Here is a 21,204-nt window from a genome sequence, read left to right on the forward strand (position 1 = left end):
AAATCTTCGAATCAGAATTCATTCATGCTTTTCACTTTTACTGAAAATACGAAAAAGCATTGCAAGTTTTAAACGAGTCCTAATTGGATGATGGGGGTGGCTGAACTAAATCGCAAGATTGCACTCAAGTTTGCTCTCTTAGAGAGTTACGAGTCGTCACGAATCCTTGTTTAGACGGTCGTTCCAATTGTATGCTATTGCCCCGAGTGCTTCCACATAAATGGTTTCTTGTTGACAGATCTAACGATGATATACCGATCGCGGCTGAATCGCACGAACGAAGACATAGAAAATAGGTACACCTCCGTGAATTGGTTTCGCGAGATCGCGGCACCGACGAGGAACTCGCACGCCATCGGCGTCGTCATTAAATTCACGATATCTTCATTACGCAGCGTAACTTTCGAGCCTTGATACACAAATCGATTCGTCCGTGAAGAATAATTGAAAAACGTGGATGAGCCCAATGCCGTTTTCCGTCGTAAGCTTCGTCATTCTTTGCTATGTAGTTTAATTAATTACAGTTTTTTTATGACGTTCCATATTATCATTTATTTTCAAATTCTTTGTTATTTTAGTTTCTTTCTTAATTTTAGTTAAGAATAAGAGAATGGGGATGTTTGGTTTTTTGGAGATGTACGGAATTTCATTTACGTGGAATGCAATTAAATATATGACGTCTAAATAAGGAAATGACATACAACTTTTTAAGGGAGCACAATTCAATCCAATTTATCGATTCAGCATTTGTCTCAAACTTGAACAAATATTATGTATACAAGTAATTCACGATAAACATTTTGTATTTCTGAATTTCATGGAATTTAGAATTTGAATTTCAGGAAAATGTTTTAAGGATTAATGGGTAATATATTATTCTAAGACGATAAATAACTATACCGGAGAATATTAAAATGCAGTGAGCAGGATAAAGCCTATACAAACTTGAACAAATATTATATATAAAAGTAATTCACGATAAACATTTTGTATTTATGAATTTCATGACTCTTCAGAAAATGGTCATTTCTTTGCGTGTAAATATCAAAAGAAAAATATTCTAATTTTGTAAGTCAATCGAATCAGCTTATTCATTAACTACTTCAATCATAATTCGGCTATAAACTCTTTCGAACACTTCATGGTCTCCTTCAAGTCTACGATAATATATTCTACAACAACTAAACAACCAAAATCAAGAATATAAATGTAAAAACATTCGGTTTCTTTACATAAAAAGAGCCCTTATTTTTCTCGATACCAACAAAACTAAAATATTGACATCAGTCTTTTGTAATATATTAGAAAGTGAATTTCCTGCGCTGAAAATATTTGTGTATCTCCTTTGAAGTCTCATCCTGACATAGTAAAAGTTTAACAAATTTCCGTTCAGTTATACAGTTTAAAAAAATTCACGTGTCTTATCCGAGTGTGTGGTCGCGTATCCCACTCTAATCGTCTACGTCGAATCGGTTGCCTATCTAACCGTTTTACCAGACCGATTTATGCTAATGATGCGTGCAAACAAACAAACGTATTGATATATTTCGCAGATAATCGTGCGGGCAGGCCGAGATTTCCGTACTTAGGCACCCGAATCGAGCAATAAACCGTTTCCTGGTTATAGGCGCTTGCATACATGCGAGAAAGTTGTTCCTAGTACGATTGAAAATGATTGTCGATGCGGGAAAAGTAACATATCGTGCCGATCGCTCGAGTTTCGAGTTTGAAAAATCGCCGTCGTCGCGTTCACAGTCACCGATGAATATTTCAGCAGGTTTGTCCCATTGAATGACCACTGGTATCGTTATCGTACATGTTGCGTCTGTAAAACTCCATCCTCTGCATCTATGCATGCTCCGTTTTACATTGCAAATGAAATTGCACAAACAGTAAGGGAAAATAATGGAAAGTTACTAGAACGAGGGGGGAGGGTTGTTACTCTACTATAATTGAAACATCGTTGCACATTGGAAACTCATTTTTTGGTTAATTAACTCTTTGAGTGCCAAGGAGCGATATATCGCTCCTCCATACACTTGCGAAAAGGGCCAAGAACTCGTTAAAAAGTCAATTTCGCTTTACAAAAATAACGCCGATGTTAAAACGTTCGTGTTTAAATATTGAATGGTAGGTAAATTTAGTTTATTTTGATATTTAAGAGTTCATATACATTTTTGTTTACAATCATGCATCTTTGCTTAAAATTGTCTGGCATTTCTCGGATATGTATTAATATTAAATTTTTGGTAAGCAGAGTGATTTGTGGGTTGCGTTTAAGAAAATACCCTTCGGGATACCCTTCGATCGGGCTGATTTTTTTTATCATTTTGACATATTGTGAAATAATGTTTTAGTGCTCGAAAACTTGTTTTCTTCAAAAGTTTGTTATTAACGTCAAAGGGGGCGAATAGAAACACTGTTACATCTTTGGGATCCTGTCACATCCTTATATTTCTGTTGTTTAATATTTGAAGAACGTGTAGTCAAATAATAATCATTAAAATAGAAAAAGCTGTTTCTACTCACCCAGCAAATTGGAGCGAGTAGAAATACCGCTTTAAAAGTATGTTAAGTGATCAATTAAGCTTTGTTGAAGCACTAGATTTCATTAGATGCTGGGGATTATTAGTTAATTACTGTAAGGATATTTATTTCGATGTTCGGCGTAAAACTGTCAAAATTCAAAGACAACAGACAACATATCGCAGAGAAAATCAAATCGCAATACAAAATACAAAATGAATGACTAATCAATAAATTACTAACACAAACATAACTGACAACTATAAAACGTATAAACATACCAAGTGGTTTTAAATTTTAACATTCATCCAACATTCACATTACGATACATTACAATTAACATTCATCCAACATTTCACATTACAATACATTACATTACTGACTGTAATATATCTCAATATTTGTGAAAGTTGTATTAACTTTAAACAAACTTAACATTAAACATTTTTGTATCACCAAACTACAGCAATTTGGCTCGTCATTTAACTTGTTCGGTGAGTCACTAAAAGAGCTAAAATATTAAAATAAAAATAACTCAGGTAAAACACAAGTTTTGATATACTACGTCGTTAAATAATATTTCGACGATGGAAAAAGATCCTTTCTTGAAACTTTTTCAGTCTTCGACTGCCATAAAATTTTATGGCGAGGAAGTGTGCCATAGGTGGTCAAGGGGGTTAATCGGTAATCGAAAACTCCTGAAAACGTGATAGCAGGTACAGTTGACCATAAGACTGCAAAGAATCGACATTAGGTTCAACAGATATTTAAATTTTCCAGTCAGGAATTAATTTTCTCCTTATTTCTTAACATATGCTCTTTTAATTTTTTAATTATTATCATTTCATATTCTTGTATCAAATCTTACCATTAAACTGCTTGGCTCGACCTTTTCCTCTCAGATCCAACTACTTTCATCGTCAAAAAGGGTAAAAACATTAAAACAAAGAATAACAGATGACTTTTTCGAACGATCACCCACAGGACATCTCAACAGACTAGAACAAGTCAAAATTACGCGCATCAAAATTGGACGTACAAAATACACGCATAAACACCTACTTGAGAAGACCGTTAGACCCACCTGTCGTACGTGCAACGAAATTCTAACAATAGAACACATAATATTTACCTGTAAAAATACGGAACCACTCCACATACAATACGAACTACCCATTAGTTTAAAGGAAGCGTGGAGCACAAAAGAAAACTAAAACAAAATAATCAAGCTACTTAAGGGGGTATTATCGTCTAGAAGTTTGTTTTTTCAGTCATTTTTAGGAATTAATTTTGCGAAAACTATCAAACATACAGTACCAGGGTTTTTTATGCATAATAAAACACGTTTCAACTAACAACACAAATTTCTATGAAATACTTAATTGAAATCTATACAAGTTATGCGCTGTTATGCAGGTTGTGACGTGAGACGCTCGTTCGGTCGGGCGCACAGGCTGTGGCGGTTCTAGTCGTCTGAGACAGAAAAACAAATTTTTGTTTTCAATCTATATGAATGTAGTTATCGTCTGAACTAGAATAAAGAACTACTAAATTTTTTATCGGAATCGCAGCTGTTTGAAAATTAAGGTTTAATTTTCCCGGAAAATTGTCAACTAAAATATGAGAGCAGGGCTAAAATATTCAAGCTATCGGTATAATTCTAGTTCAGACCATAGGTGATGGTGCCCTCGAAATGTGTGTAAAACCAGAAGTCAGTCGGTCCAATAGTTTTTGAAAAAAATGTGCGCCCGACTTGAAAAATGTCGTTTTGAGAAAAACGCGTTTAAAGTTTGCTATACATTTAGCTTTAATACTGGTGAACAGCCTTTAAACCTCTGTAACTATGAGAGCACTACGATTTTCAAATTAATATTTTAGAGACACTTTCTCGAAACCCCAAATGATAAGAAAATGCAAAAAAAAAAAAATCGAATTTTTGAAGTTTCTAGACAATAATACCCCCTTAAAGATGCACATACATGGACCAACATCTAACATTGGTGAAAACCTCATAAGAAACTGTCGCTAATAACCGAAGGTTGATGCGACGTCGAATATGTAATAAAAAGAAAAATATTGCAATCGCACACATGCATAAATAACTCGGCACGCAAAAAATATAAACATCGATATACCGCGTCCGTAAATACCCTTTTACGAATAAAAAAGATTCCATCTCGAGACTTTACACCGGCCAGTGGGCCACAGGATATCGGTTAATCGGTCGAAATCGAAAATTCGCGAAAATATCGATCCAAGGGGGAGGGATCGACAGGTACGACGGTTCCCATGCGCGCATCCTCGCGCTCGAAATAAATGTAGCATAAGTGGGACAGGTCTTTTGCACGTGCATATCGCGGTGCACGTACCCCGTGGAAACAGATACGCGTTCGCAAAGTGGGAAAGAAGGGAAAGGATGAAGAAGAGGTGATCGCCGCGGAGTGAGAGTATCTACCTGAAGGGAGGCACTCGTGGAAAGATGCTCACCGTAGGAAGGGAATTACACCAGGTGAGAAAGGAGAGGTAAATATTCCGGCCCCGATGTGGGAGGGGGGGTGAAAGGCAAGACTGGAAGAATGCACGTGGTAGGGGAAAATAACGAGAGAAGAGGGAGTTACGTTACCCGGTGGATGGGCATTCGACGTTTCGGGCTGCACACGTTCCACGGCTACCTAGTGAATCGCAGAAGACCGGCTACCTTTGGCGGAACCGGTTGTGGTCGATAACCCGAGTACTCCGCGTGGCACACTCGCTTACGCGAATCGTATCATCTGGATGGACGCTTCTGCGGGGCCCAAAATCTGTCGTTCCAGGAACAAGTGGTATTAAATCGAGTAACTCGCGGACGCATGGACTGGTTCTCGCGGTTTTTCTCGGGATAGCTCGCGGTCCAGAAGTGACGGATTCTTGAAAGTGAACAGAAATTGAATCGATAGCGCTTTCGGAGCCGAAAGCAACCTGGAACCGAAATCGAGGAGGATGAACGGGCCTAGCGTGGACGTCGTCTGGGACCCGCAGACCCAGTTGAATTCTTTGGAATGTTGGGATTACTCCATCGAGCTCTCCTGTCTGCAAGGTCCGGAAGGTATAGTGAAACGGAATATCGTTCGATCGATCGTCGATCGTGTCGGATAACGAGGCTGAAATATGTTCGTGTAATGAGTAGTGATTGTGGTCGCTTGGAAATACCGCGTCACGTCGGAGATGGGTATATCGCGATAGTGATTTATTCGAATAACTGAACGATTTGCAAAAATCGATTCGTTCGAAGTAAAATATAATCTTTCTTTTTTTTTTTTGCATACGCGTTTCGAGTAACGAATGAAAGATCGCAGAAATGGGCGGGTTGTAATTAGACTGTGAATGTTTATGCATTTATAGGGAATGGAAATACAAGGGAATGTGATCAAATGAAATAATATATAAAATATCACCAATAATGTACATATTATGCCGTTTAGAAGATAAAGCGTACTTTCATTTAAGTTTCAATTCGTTTTCTGTATCTGCGAAAAGAAAAATTTGCATAAACGTCCATGGTTTAATTAAACTAACGATTTATTCATGTTTCACTGCACTGAACAGATGCGAAGATCAATTTCTATTCGTTTAAACGAGAATAAGAGTTCATTCTGGATACAAATTTTTGAGTAATAAATAAAAGATAAGCGATTTTTGATGCATCACTAGTTCGATTAGAATTGCAGTCTCGATTATAAAGTGAAATAATTGATGGGAAAGTGTATAATCGTCTTACAACGTGATCTGTTATTTGTTCGATAAGAATTACAATCTGAATTGTGAAGTGAAATAATTAGGGGGAAATTGAATAATCGGAATACAACCTGATTTGTTATTTGTTCGATAAGAATTGCAGTCCCAATTATGAAGTGAAATAATTAGGAGAAATTGTATAATCGTAATACAACGTGACCTGTTATTTGTTCGATAATAATTAAAATCAGAATTATAAAATGAAATTTACTAGAGTGCTGAAAAAAATAAATAATTTTTGGTTTTTGTACTGTTCAAATTTACTAGTCGATGTTGCAATAAATTTCTATATAAATGGAATTTCTATATAAAAGGAGAAATTGTATAATCGTAACACAACATGACCTGTTATTTGTTCGATAATAATTAAAATCAGAATTATAAAATGAAATTTACTAGACTGCTTAAAAAAGTAAATAATTTTCGGTTTTTGTATTGTTTAAATTTACTAGTCGATGTTGCAATAAATTTCTATATAAATGGGATCATAACATGTATCATTTAAAAGACCAGATTCTGTTGCACACTTTTATAACAAATATTCCATTTTTCCATCAATGTGGAGTTTATTCTAAGTTGAATGATGACATTCCAAAGCTGACAGCTAAGAAACGGAGACGTTTTCGCGCCAACCTAATCTTTCATTTCGAACGAACATAAATTTATCTCGATAACTGTTTAAAAGTACAAACATTGAGAATTAAATTGCAATTCGCTATCTTCGTTCGTCGTGTTATCTGAATACAAATGTTGCCCATCTCTGATTAACGCAAGTGTATATGATTCATTATCCAATATCAGCGATAGAGGTGTGAAAAATTTAGATAAATGTCTAAAACAATGGATGAGGGATAAATAAAAAATAAAGAGGTTACAGGAAGAATCATATCAAGCTTCTATATATTTCGTATCGATGAGATGACGTTAGCGATTAGGCGAAATACGATTTTCTAAAGAGCAATATTATATAAAAGCAGTTCATTGTTCAGTCATGCTTGTAAATCGGTAGCAATAAATAAATGAGACAGTAGTCTAAGTTCTTAATAAGTAGAAGTGAGACAACTAGATTCTTTATAAGAATCCTTCTGGTCTAAAAATTATTGTCATTGTGACAGATATTTTGGTTATTCAAAAATATCTGTTTACCAAAAAAGAAAGGAACTTGTCAATTTATCAAAGATACATATATTACTGTTTTTGTTCAGTTTCTAAGAAGAAAACTCTCACGTGTCGGGATTATCTCCCATCGCGTAATTAAAACTGTTGCAGCGAGTACGGCAATGGAAAATTTCATTACTCGTAATACGATTTTTACTTTTAATTATGTAGGGTAACTGACCTTTGTACGTATATTGAAGGGGATCAACGCAACGTAACATAAACTACTTAACTAATACCAACGTCCGTGGCATATGGTTAGTTTACTTTTTAACGCGCCACTGATTGAACATTGTAATATATACGAAGCATTAAAACAAAATATTTAATATGAAATTACCGTAAAATACAGCAAAATAGTAAAAATACATTTAGTTAAGATTCTTTTTATTTTAATAATGTAAGTACGATGCAAACTAAAAAATATGAAAATATATTCAATATATCAAGCACAAAAATATATCTGACGTAAACATACTGAATAATGCATCTATTATAAGTATATTTGCCTATCAATCGAATCGAAAAACCCAGTTAGATTAAATCTCGCTAGAAATCAATTATACTAAATAAAAAATAAAGTTTTCGTGTTAAAATATTTCAATTCACGCATGATCGGTCTACAAAATATTTCACGGAGAAATTCTTAATTGTAATACGTAACCGCATAAGCAACAATTGCTATTTGTTACATATACCATTTATGTTTATAAAATATCTGTCGCGTGTTGGGCTATAAGACACGTATCGTGGCAAATAAAAATGTAAACAGGCGATGCTGAACTCGCAATAATTCGATAATTCTGCAAGTTTTTGGAATTCATCGCCAGGAATCAAAAAAACATTTACCCTAATTTACAGTTGCTATAAATGCATAAACGTTCACAGTTTAGTTATTAATATTTATCAATACCCCGTCGTAAAATTTTTCTCAAAATTCAACCATAATTTGTGTTATGGGAAAATTACATCAGCGAATTGCATGGACGAACAGCAATTAAATCATTTATTACAATTTATCATTCGATTATTACTCCATTATTAGTATTTATCAATGGCTATATCGTAAGGTTCCCTCTGGAATTCAAACATAATTTGTATTACGAAGGATTTATGCGAGTCAAATAACATTGATGACATCAGCGAATTCTGAGGAGAAACCGGTAGATCATTTATCTAATCGATATAGAAAATTGATCTCTTCATTGCGGGGTGTAATATTAGTATTATTAATGGCCCTGTCGTAGAATTTTTCCCATTATTTGTTTCCTAGATGATTGATACGTAGAGTAACATTAATGACAACAAGAAATTGTGAGAAGAAAGAGGTAGTTAGTCCATTTATTAAAATTTATCAATGGCAATACCTTACAATGTACTTTGAATTCCAAAGATAGTTGCGTAATGGATGGTTAACGCGAATCGAGTAACATTAATAACATTAGAGGATTGTGTGGCAAAAATGGCAATTAAACCATTCATTAAAATTTATTTCTAGCAGTCTACATTGATTGTGAGGTTGTATTATTAGTATTTATTAAAGATTCTATCGTAGAATTTGTTTAGAATTTAACAATAATTTATTCTCTATATAATTGATGCGAGTGGAGTAACATTAATGACATCATAGGATTTTATGGCCAAAATGAAAATTAAACCATTCATTAAAATTTATTTCTAGCGGTCTCCATTGATTGTGAGGCTGTATTATTAGTATTTATTAAAAGTTCTGTCGTAGAATTTGTTCAGAATTTAACAATAATTTATTCTCTATATAATTGATGCGAATAGAGTAACATTAACGGCAACAGGAAATTGTGTAAATAAACGATAGTTAAATGATTTATTAAAATTGATCTCTCCATTGAGAGTGTAATATTAATCAACGGCCTTGTCGTAGAATTTCGTTCAGAGTCCCATAATTTATTTTCTAGATGACTGATGCGTAGAGTAACATTAATGACAACAAGAAATTGTGAGGATGAAGAGGTAGTTAGTTCATTTAGCAAACTTTGTCAATAGTAATACCTTTGAATTTTCTTTGAATTCCAAAGATAGTTTGTGTAATGAAGGGTTACCGCGAATCGCGTAACATTAATGACATCAGAGGATTGTGAGGAGAAAACGGTAGTTAGGTCGTTTGCTCAGCGCGAAGGTCCTTGGCCCTAGCTGGAGCACACGGTTGCACGTTCGTTGCCTGTGGACTCGCTGGAGGTCGTCAGTTTCAGGACGACGCAGTGCCTGCGAATCAGGCTGCTCCACCGTCAAGTTCACCTGCCTGGAACATCCGGCGTTATCGTTCCCAATCGCGATCATTTTGAATCATTCGAGACGCTGCCCAGATCATCGTCCCTCGATGCTTCCCTCGTCTCTGTATCACGTTGACCGTCACGTAAACTATACATGTATACGATTGACACGAGATTTCAGTGTTTTCATTAGGAATTAATAAAATTTATTCGGAAGATGAAGAACTAAAGAAAACACATTTGAATAAAATTCCTGAATTCTGATGAGGTTATTAACAACAAATAGCGTGACAAATCCTAGATTATCTAGTTTCCAATTATTTTAAAGCGAAATTGGAGCTCATACAAATTTTCATAAAAGTTAGCTTGGCACGGTAGTTCATCGAACTATTATCATCACTTTGAAAGTGTCGCGTACTTCGATCAATTTAAAGACTTTATTTGACATCTTATATTGCATAATTACATGTGAGGTACATATTAGATGCAGAAGAAGTGGGATTCAGCTTTCAAATTTATCATACATTCAAACTCTCAGTCATTTTGATTTTCCAGTTTGAGGAGTGGATAAGAATGAAATTGAAAATACACTTGAGATGAAACATTTTTTATTGCAAAAAGTACAATATTTTTGGTAATGTTTAACAACCATTAAAGGCTTCTGCGAATTGATAGAATTTAAAAAATACGTGTGTATCGATATTTTGCCATGGTACAGGTGTATTCTTTTTTTAATTGTGATTGCAATAAATTATGTCATTCTAATTTTAAAAGATATTCTAAGCACCAGTTCTCTAAAAGAAACATAAATTTTTGAACAATTTGTGCTATAAGTTCGAAAAGTTAATACTCAGTAACTTACGATACACTAGCTATCAAATTAAATATTAAAGATGATGATATATTAATATGATAATCATTATAAGATCTAATAATATTTGCAGACAAATCAGTAATATAATTATGATCGTGCCTTGTTTATTAATTAGTTTATTAATAAAATTGAAATTTGTAGATGCATGTATATTAAATATAATAATCATTCTTTTAATATATTTAATATATTAGCAACTAATTAATAAACAGGGCATGCTCATCAATATTCAGAAACTGATTTTTATCTAAATATTATTAGAACTTGTCATAGGATCTATTAATAGTTTTAATTGAGATCGATGTGCATAACATAATTTTGAATTAATTAAAATAAATGTCATAAAAGTGCTGAACATATGCAAATTCTGGGTTAGATACGTGAAACTTTCCTACCAATCCAGTTTTATAGTCGTTCCTCGATTGCTGAATTAATTATAATATCGACAAGTGATAGTTGAGAAACTTCATGGAATTAACGTGTGAAAAATATTGCCCAAAGAAATTAAACCGACACCTCTAGAATAATTATTATAAATTCATTCAATTTTAATAAGAAATGTTGCACGTTCATTAAAACGGATAATAATCTCGAATTGGAATACTAATAGTTGATGTTGTAATGTTGGATAAATACACTTAAATATAGTTAAAATCGTTGTTTTGCCTAAATAGTTTATAATAACTACTACAGAGTGCATGAAATTATATTAAGCATGGGAATTATTATAATGTAACAATTTTGATACATAGTATATAATGTTCAAATCAAAATGAAGATATATTAATTCTAAATTTTGAAACGAAGGTCCTCTTCGAGACTTCAAAATTTGGACATCGCTAAGTCATAAAACTTGTGAGATTTTGTTGAAAATTGTGAGATAAATATTAGCGAAACAAAGGAATGAATTAATCCAATAATAAGCTGAACTTCGATTTATAACACGATTATATATATATATCCGTTTAATTGTCATATGATTACCATTTAGTCTTATTTTTATCATTCTTGTACCATACGCCAGAGATCAAATGTAAAAATAAAGAAATAACAATAAATGATACATACAATAATATAATAATATAATAAATTTTAAAAATTGTCACGTACCCATTCAACGAATAATCGAGTTTCTCTCAAACCTAATCGATCGAAAATCTATTTCAGATCTGCAGTTAGCGGCAGAACTTGGCAAGACCCTCTTGGAACGAAACAAGGAATTAGAGAACATTATCAAACTTCACCAGACCACCGTCGAGGAACAAGCCCAAGAAATAGAGGTAACTTTATTACGAGTTTGTCACTTTTAAACTGTGAATTTGTGATACGTGGCAACATAAAAAAAAGAACACATAAAATACATACAAAATATATTTCACAAAGTAACTCTTCGACTCTTTTGAAAAAACCTTAAATAAAAATAGCTAGCAGAGCAATGAGATATAGTTATATAAAAGTTATGAACATGCTACAGAAACTAAACGGAAAGAATTGTACAAGTATTGATTTTTAGCGACATTTTGGGCAAATATTAACGTTGTAAACTTGAACAGTGATATATAAACAAATTCTTCATATAAAAATTCTGCAGTTCATGTTTTATTTTGCATACGTTTACATAGTTTTTATATTTAAGTGCTAATAATTATGTTTTTTGCATTAATTGTAGTATAAATTAGTTGAACGTTCGAACCGTTTGCTTTCAGTACAGGAAAAAACAGACCGCTGCACTGAGGGAGGTAAACGATTCACGACTGAAAGTTTACGAGCAACTGGAAGTCAGTATACAGGACTTGGAGCGCGCGAATCACCGTCTCGTGGTAGAGAACACTAATGACAAGAAACTTCTCAAAAGGTAAGAGTGTTGACAATTACATAACACCTGTTAAAAGTCGCGAACTTTCGAGTTACAAGAGTATAAAACTTTTTAATAGAAGTATCGTTATTCTATATAGAATATTAATAAATACATTATAAATATTCTGTACAAGAATTGAATAAATTGGAATTACATAAACGAAACCATTTTCACGATTGTAAATATCAGAAATGAATTCTAATATTAATATTATAATATAAAATGTAAACAGTAAAGGAAAGATTTCAAATTGTATGAACTTAAATACCTGAGCTTACAAAGGTAGAAATAAATTACCTAGTATATGTGCATGTAAGAATAATTTGTTATTTCCTATAATAAATGGAGACGTCGTTAACGAGACTCCTTGCAATTTAATGACTGAATTGACTTCACTTTTCTTTTATGCGAACAAGTTTTTTTTGTTGAATTAATGTTACTATTTCTCGCTATCTGTCGACAGCCAATGCTTAACGATCGAGAATCTGGAAGCTCGTTGCACGGAACTCCAGAGGAAAAACGACGAGTTAAATGAACTACACAAAAGTGTGCTTCGACAACAATGCATGAGTCAATCGATGAAAACCACGGAAACACAGACCGCTCTATGGGAAGCGTCGGTCACGCAGGGTGGCAGCACACAACAGGTATAAATATTCATAGAATTCATTTTGCACGATCTTAGATAAGATCATTATCGGTCTGTTGCATTTGATATCGAACATAAAACGGTGAATCTCGATTTCATTATAAAGAATTCACAATTTCGCTGCGGAATTTTTATTTTTTCGAGCTTCCTAACTATCTCCTTTGAAAAAGTACTTGGCCAAAGTTGATACAAACACCGATCAATTTTTAAGTTCGTAAATCGATATTGATTCTAATGATGTGAGCATGAACCTCTTTTACTCTCGGTTAAATGTACTGAATAATTTAATTTAATTTAATTTAATTTATTTATTTACGAGAGAACCTTTTAGTACACATACGTAATTCATATTATGAATACAAAAATATACATAAAAATTGTAATTATATTTAAACTAAAAATCAAAGTAGGGGACAGGTTATGATAATAAAAGGTACTATGAGACAAGAATAATGTTTAAGAAGCTTTAAATGTAGAGTTCAATGTTCACGTTCTAAATCATTCTTTATTTTCTAACGCGTTAATAAACATTCTATAAAAGCAAGAATTTTAACATTTGAATTATTTGCAGACGCATAATATGAATGACAAAATTAAACTTTACGTACTTGACAACTTAAGCGTGATTTCAATCGACATCCATCATTAAAAGTTTACAGTTGAATAATTAGTAAAATAATTCACGAGTGTTTATTGTAGTTAAGTAGAATTAAATTTATTAAAACATTTTACAGAACGCTGCCCCATCTGAGGAAGAAGTGGTAACTAATCTATTGAGGCAACTACAGGAAGCACGAAGTCAAAGAGCGAGGGAACAAATGAAAGTGGCGGAACTTGGACAGCAAGTGACAACTCTATTCTATGAGAACGTTAACTTGGAAGAACAGTTAGCCGTTTTGCGTACCAAAGCGCAAGATGTGAAAACCCTTCAAGAAGAGATAAACGCACTCGAAGAAGTCAGGTGCGTAGCGTTGAAAACTTTATCTTGCTTTTTTTCGAGACTATACATAATTGCATAAGATACTTGTAAACTAACCGCTCAGAGTAGGGCTTCTAATGCTTTATTCATGAAGTTTGTTCCAAAAGTAACAAGACACCTTGGACCATAACTCGGTCAGTTTGTCAGGCCTGTATAAGAAAAAAGTAAACTGCTACAATCTTGGTACCTTACGAAAGGTATGACCTTAATATTGAGTGTTCCAGTAAACAAAAAATAATTGCAAACAATTACTACATTTACGATAAGATTTTAAATACAAATTTCTTTAAAGAATATCGATTCATGCGATCCTTTTTTTTCTTTTTCTTTTTTCTTTTTTTTATTGTGGGGAAATGCATTACGCATACCTCGGTTCCCCGGGGGTGAAGCCAAAGTTATGTGGGACTGCCATCGGGGAGTTATATTTAAGCTCGAATATACATTTCACTTAAATAGCATAATACGAATGTGACAAATGAAAATAATGACAGTACTTCCAGTTTCTTAACATCCGCGATGGCTACCCACTAAAACCCTACACCCTCCTAAGCTACTTGGGAAGTGCCTGGATCATGCGAGTACTCAACAGGACACTTCCCAGCTTACACCCCCGGATAAAAAGATACCACAACAATAAATTTTATCTATATATATATATATTTAATGATAATTAAAGATATATATATAAGCTAGAAGTTCTATAAACATTTAATATTATATGTATACATTTTACTTAAGTAGCATAATACGAAAATGCCAAATGAAGATAATAACAGTACTTCCAGTTTCTTAACATGGTTATCATACTTCAGGCTGGCGAAAAGATAGCACACTTGAACTAATTCTTGAAACAAATGTAATTCTTACAAACAAAATGACATTTTTTATCAATTTAATAATGTGTCGAACTTCCTTTCTTTCGTATTAAATCCACCATTCGTCTCGGTAAAGAATTGTATAAATTTTTTGTTTCTTTTTTGTGGAAGTCTGTTCCAGTCTCTTCTAATGCACTCCTTTAAATCTGGAATAGTATCGAATTGTCGATTACTGGCGTTAAATAGTTCATGAGAGTTCTCCCCAACAATTTTCTATGATATTTATGTTAGGGGACCTTGCAGGCCAAGAGAGAACAGCCTTATGAACGGTTTATGAGCGTTTGTCTTGTTGGAACACGTAATTTGATCCTCCGATGCAAACTGCATGTTTCTTAAGGTGCTCTTCAATTAGCTTTTTATACATTGCAGCATTCATTCGATAGTCAATGAATTTTATATCTGTTCGTCCTAATTCCGGCCCACACCATTGTGCTGCCTCCGCCCATTTCTCGGTGAACTTTTGATAATTGCTCTTTTATAATGTCATGGAAATGGTAATTAAAGCCATCTGGAGCGTCTAAATTAAATCTTTTTTCATTAGAAAAAATTACATATTGCCATCTTTTCTTCCATTGAACGCGTTCCTTAGCGAAGTTTAAACGATCACTATAATAAACATCATTTCCCACAGTAAGTGAAACAAAGATTTTTTTTAAAAAATTGCATTCGAATCTGATTAGAGTTAGTTTATCTTGCTGGTCGCAGAAAATGCACGGAAACGTTGGGACTCGAGTAATCAGGAATGTTCTTGTAGAGGTAGTAACCTGGAAGAGTAATAATTCAATCGCTATAATAAATATTATTGCCCCACAATGCAATGTGCCCTAAACATGGACGACGAAGGCAGGACTGATTACTTTATTACCATAGTAAATATTGGGATGGCTCGCAATGTTCCGTTTCATCTGCCTACGATCGTCCCTCAGAGTTTGGAATTTTTTACGTTTTTTTCTTTCTCTATTTTTCAGACGAGGACGACTGTGCGGTCAATGTTTACGCGGAATGGAGACGAAAACGCACGATGATCTGTTGGTAATGTTGGACCAGGAAGAATACGACGACGTCAGTGTGGCTGACTCGCTCATCAACGAAAGTCAACGCGATAACGAATCGCTTACGCAGGTAAATTATTATTTTATTTGATTTTCATGGCTTGTTTTCATCGAGCTGTGTATAATGCGCGCATGAAAAATTTCCTCGTCTTCGCTCTCTCTCTATTCTTTGCTTCGATCGCTTTGATTTTCTACTCTTCTGGGCCAGGCCCAGAGGTAAAACGGGGACTCGATACTTGTAATGATTAAAAGTAGATATTTTATCGTATCAATGGGTCTATTTATATGTGAATTTAATACGCTTCATTTTGCAAAAATGAATTTAGAGGGGATCGTGAAATAGACGTTGAATTACACTTGTTGAGTTCTGTCTCTCTAAAACTGTACAGAAGTTTGGAGAAAAAATTAAATAATTTATTTAAAGATATATAGTCGGATAAATAGAAGAAAAATAAAAATTAAGAATACTTATTGTAATTTTTTTGTTAACGTAGCTGCCAATTAACTGCTTTATAATTATTATATAAAAAATCGAAGATATTTATCGATACGTATAAAACCGAGAAAATATTTTTCTTCTAATAAGAAAATGGTATTATATGCTTTATAGAAACATTTCAATGTTAACGAATGATTTCCACAGATTTTTAATGGTCTCTCTGAACTCACTTCTGCACTGCGTTGCGTATTAAAATCCCATCCCACATTCCTAAATCCCTGGGAACTGGCCAATTCACGCGACGTTGCAGTTTGAATGCCTCGTAAATGATATTTTTAAGGTTTTATTGAAAGTTTTAAACGAGTTTTGCTTGGAAAGTAATTGAATTTTATTTGCTTTAGGAAACACTCGCAACAAAGATTAAGAAATCCAAGGCAAAAAATGTGACTAAAGAATTTCGTTTCCCGTTGTGGACAACTTTCGCGTATATATGGAAAGCACCGTCGTTGATCGTTATTTTCTTTCACACGATATGCTACATAAAAAACGAATGCATCATACCGTTACTACTGAAACCTTTTCGAATACCGATCTTTATTCTGAGAAAGGTTCTACCGCTGAACAATCGCAAGAAACTGCTTTAAAATATTCGATGTATCGACACCGTGAAACATTCATGTGCATAATTAGTATCTAAATTAAAAAATTAATCGATAGGATTCACTCGACGCATGCGTAGTAAGATATCTGTTTGCATTTTATAGAACACATGACAATATCGACAAATTAAACATGTCTTTTCCATTTATTTCTTTTCTTGCCTTTGTTTTTATTAAAATCTCTGACGTATACTTTCAAATGAAAATATAGCTCTTCTAATTAAGCTTTAAATAGCTTTGTCTTTCTCGACAATTTCGCGTTCGTATCGCATTTGCATTTATACTTACAATTGTATAATAAATGAATAACGAATCGATTACCTTTAATTTTATAATCTTTAGTTTGTAGTCTCTATATCGAGGTTATTAGACTGTTCCTGGTGTCGTTCCTTAGTTTTTACTAGAGTAACCAAAATATAGTTGGAGAAGAGATCAAAATTATAAATAACCATCGCGTTTAAACGCATCGTGAGTTTTCCCTATAGGCTTGGTTAAGATACGGTGTAGGTGAAAGAAAAACGAAACTTATAACTGAGCACTTACATTACTAAGAGTCATAAGTTAACGAACGTAGAATTAAATGCTTTCAGATAAAACGACTTGCACATATAAAAGAGCCAAACAAATGATAGAAAACGGTCTTGCATGTATTAATAAATAAGGAAATTAGCGTAACATTTAAAATTTGTAGATATTGTATAATAACGTTCGAGAAAAGAGCAGAAGAGACGATTCCAATTTCCAAAGAATAACAAGACTGCGTTAAACGAATTAGAAAATAAGTTCTTCAATCGTTCCGTGTAATCGTTCGTGGCAGATGTCTAAAATTTAAGTAGATATCGTTGTTTTTTCCTTTTATTAGTGATGCTGCTTATTTTTTAGAGTTGAGTTCGCTGCATCGTTCTCTTTTTTCAGACGTTGTTCGTTCGACTATCGAGCATGACCGAATGTTGTTGGCATATCTAGTCGATGTATTTGTTAAAAAATTGTGTTGTACAATGTAAGTGCCAGATTTATATGATCTTAAATAAAACATATTTTTCCAATAACCGATGTTGCTTCTTTTATTTAATATCCTATAAATCTGGCTGTTCCTTCACCTTCTAACCTGGCCATCCTCGCTTTCTGAACATTGCTAAAACGATGAAATTTTCATAATCGACTTTTACCATTCGCTCGGTTTTACGCAATTGTCGTGCTTGAACTCTTATTGTATTTATTGGGCTGTACCATAATTATTTATCGTTTTTTTTTTTTTTAATTTACATTCGAATAATAAAATTAATTATCAAAAGCGGTTCGTCGTAATTAAATAATCACTGCTCATTTCTAACAATACTCAGAATTTTTGTAAAGTTTGATGGTAAATGCTTGCGAATTGAAAGATCGAAATGAATAATGAGTTAATCGTTAATATAAAAGTTTTGACCTTTGGTTTACATCTTCTCTTCAATTTCAATGAATAGCAATTTTAATTTAAAACTTAAATTTTTATTTATTTCTTATAATTGAAAATCTAATTTGCATTTAACAAAGAACGAAGGAACAATATATATTTACCTCGTTATTATTTAAAGACGAATTTTGCCTATCACGGACGCAAATCAAAACCGTGGCTTTTTTTTCTTAACCAAACTACCTGTATAAAAGTGATCTCACGATTTCTTTACCCGAAGACATTCTTGAAACTACAAATCTAATTGAGTAAGTTTTGCAACGATATATAATACGCGTAATATGTACTTAAAAATTGTATTTAACGATGATTAGTTACGGTACAATCCGATACAATGCTAGTTTTCCATCAATAAAATTCACGTAACCGTAACTCCAATACCATCACCAATACCATTCAGTCCTTGATCTCCAAACTTTCACAAGCAAATAAACAATAAAACAACTCGCTTCGAAATCCTTCTGGACTAGTTTACTAACGATTTTATGTTTAATCGGTAGCAAGAAACTTCTAACAAGACGCAGAGCAACATTACGTTGAAGGTAATTTTTAATAGCAATCATTTGCGAGATCTCTTACATTCACTGATCCTCGCAGCTCTATCACAAAATTATTGACACGGGTAAAAATGTGACAGGAATAAGCAAAACAAGATGATAAAATGGGTATAATATTGTCTATTAAGAAATAGACGTTTAGATTCTGAATTAAAAAATAAACTGAAATTATTCCTGCGTATTTCTACATCGTAAAATTCCAGGTGTATTTTGCATAAACGAGTTTCTTATTATAATTATAATTCCGTTGAATATCCTTTTTGCATCGTGGTTTCTGCGAATCATTTTGGCATGGATTGCATTATTTTTCTTTAATATCTTCGATATTCTAGCATTCTTCTATTAGTCTATTATTTAAATTGGTTTTGCTTCTAATAGAATGTTTGTTCTCTATAACAGAATGTTTATTCGTAATGTTTCGAGACACGTTTTCACTGTTTTATTTTATAGTTTTACTAGATAAGGATCCGAATCATCTATTTCTTCAAGGAGTAGCGATTGCAGTTGAATTGCACTTTCATATCGTATATCAAGTCCTACTGAACTTTTGTATTTTTTTTATTCATAATTATGCTATTTTTATTTTATGGCAATTTCATCATCCCAATACCGTTACGTGGCTTATTTATTGAAACACAGAAACCAGAAAGAGAAATTTCGATTCATCCTAATGTTATAATCTTTTTATTTTACAGTAATCCTATCAAATCGTTACTCGTAACAATTATTTTTTGCCTCACTGTACACATCATAAAATTGGTAGCACGAGTTACCCACAGACCGTGATGAAAACATTGCTTGCAGGACTCTACTAATAAAGAGGATGCTTCCAATGACCTGAGCAATCCGTACAGAGTACTCGTAGAAAAATATCAAGCCCTGCTGGAGGTTCAGAATCGTTCGGCGCCCCGACGAAAGGACAGCGTGCCACCACCAGCTGCCTGCATGTCCTTGCAAGAGGAGCTCGAAATGTCCGGCGAGTTCAGTAGCTTCCAGAGTCCCTCGTTGGAAGCGGAGTTGCAGCAGGAGTCGGGAACGTCCATCGGGACAAATGATACACGTACCAAAACGGAGAGCTGCGGTAAGAAACCATTTTCCGCCACCCCCACAGACTTCTCCGAAGCGGAGTCTGGTTTCTCCGACGAGACCAGCAACAAGGCAACGCAGACCGAGGAAAGACCCGGCTCGTTCCTCTGTTCCATCGCCGACGGCGAGGACTGCAAGTTCAGCATCTACGACGACAACAGCACCTTCGAAAGCAGATTCCGTAAAACGCCAGAGTACAGGCCATTGTTCAGCGAGATATTCAGCGTTCTGAAACGGGCAGCCGAAGCAAAGGACGAGGGTGAAATGCTGCCATTGTTGGACGATTCGACGAGCACAGTCATCTGCCAGCCACAGACTTCGAACCTGATAAAGGACGAAGACGTCCCCAGCGAGACCACCGACGACAATCAGAGCGTTGTTTCTTCCATCGTCTCGTCGGTCGTTTCTGAACCACTCTACAGAGTACAAACCCCAGTTCTAGTTAATTCAGCCCACGAACGACCAAGTAACGACTCGGGCCACGGACAAGTGAAACACGGGAAGACCATGGGCCTACGAAATGGAAATCGGTTCGACTACCTGTCGATCAACACTCACTTCTCGAAGAAATCGCCAAAGAAGTTCACTAATAGAAAAGTGCACCATGATAAACCAGTCGCTCCAGATGTAATACCCACCACGAATCCCAAACTGATTCCAACTTTCCCTAAGCCGAGCAATGGCGGGAAGACTCACTTCAGGCCCTTCACACCGGCTGAACAAAACGGTAGCGTGTGCAACGGGTACGGTTACGCGAACAGGACCAAAGAATCGCGTAACACTAACAATCAGCACACCAGCAATCAGCACAACAGCAATTTCGAATACACAGGGTACAAACCTAGCACGGCGTCGGAGGAGGTCGCCAGATTGAAACGGCTAGAGATGTCGTACGCGGAGGTTCTTCGGTTGCCAAACAAATCCAAAGCGAGAAGTCGCAAAAGTTAAATTAATTTTTTTAGAAAATGAAACGGAATAATTTAATCTTGTCTTGTCTACGTATTAGCACCGAT

At 34.4% G+C, this 21,204-nt stretch overlaps 1 protein-coding gene across 4 annotated transcripts in view; it reads left to right on the forward strand.

The window, feature by feature from the left end:
• Window positions 1-21,204, forward strand: part of LOC128891680 (cerebellar degeneration-related protein 2) — a 125,461-nt gene extending 104,257 nt beyond the window's left edge. For 2 of the 4 annotated variants that reach the window (XM_054151368.1, XM_054151369.1), the window contains exons 2-8: window positions 11,749-11,861; window positions 12,288-12,436; window positions 12,903-13,086; window positions 13,823-14,049; window positions 15,911-16,064; window positions 19,049-19,090; window positions 19,910-21,204. In XM_054151368.1, the coding sequence (XP_054007343.1) occupies window positions 11,749-11,861; window positions 12,288-12,436; window positions 12,903-13,086; window positions 13,823-14,049; window positions 15,911-16,064; window positions 19,049-19,090; window positions 19,910-21,139 (2,099 nt within the window). In that variant the 3' untranslated portion in view covers window positions 21,140-21,204. Of the gene's footprint in view, window positions 1-5,175; window positions 5,612-11,748; window positions 11,862-12,287; window positions 12,437-12,902; window positions 13,087-13,822; window positions 14,050-15,910; window positions 16,065-19,048; window positions 19,091-19,909 lie in introns of those variants that run through there. The other 2 variants (XM_054151366.1, XM_054151370.1) reach the window with 2 other exon arrangements.

Source organism: Hylaeus anthracinus, unplaced genomic scaffold (genome assembly GCF_026225885.1).
Source record: "Hylaeus anthracinus isolate JK02 unplaced genomic scaffold, UHH_iyHylAnth1.0_haploid 12002, whole genome shotgun sequence".
Taxonomy (NCBI): domain Eukaryota; kingdom Metazoa; phylum Arthropoda; class Insecta; order Hymenoptera; family Colletidae; genus Hylaeus; species Hylaeus anthracinus.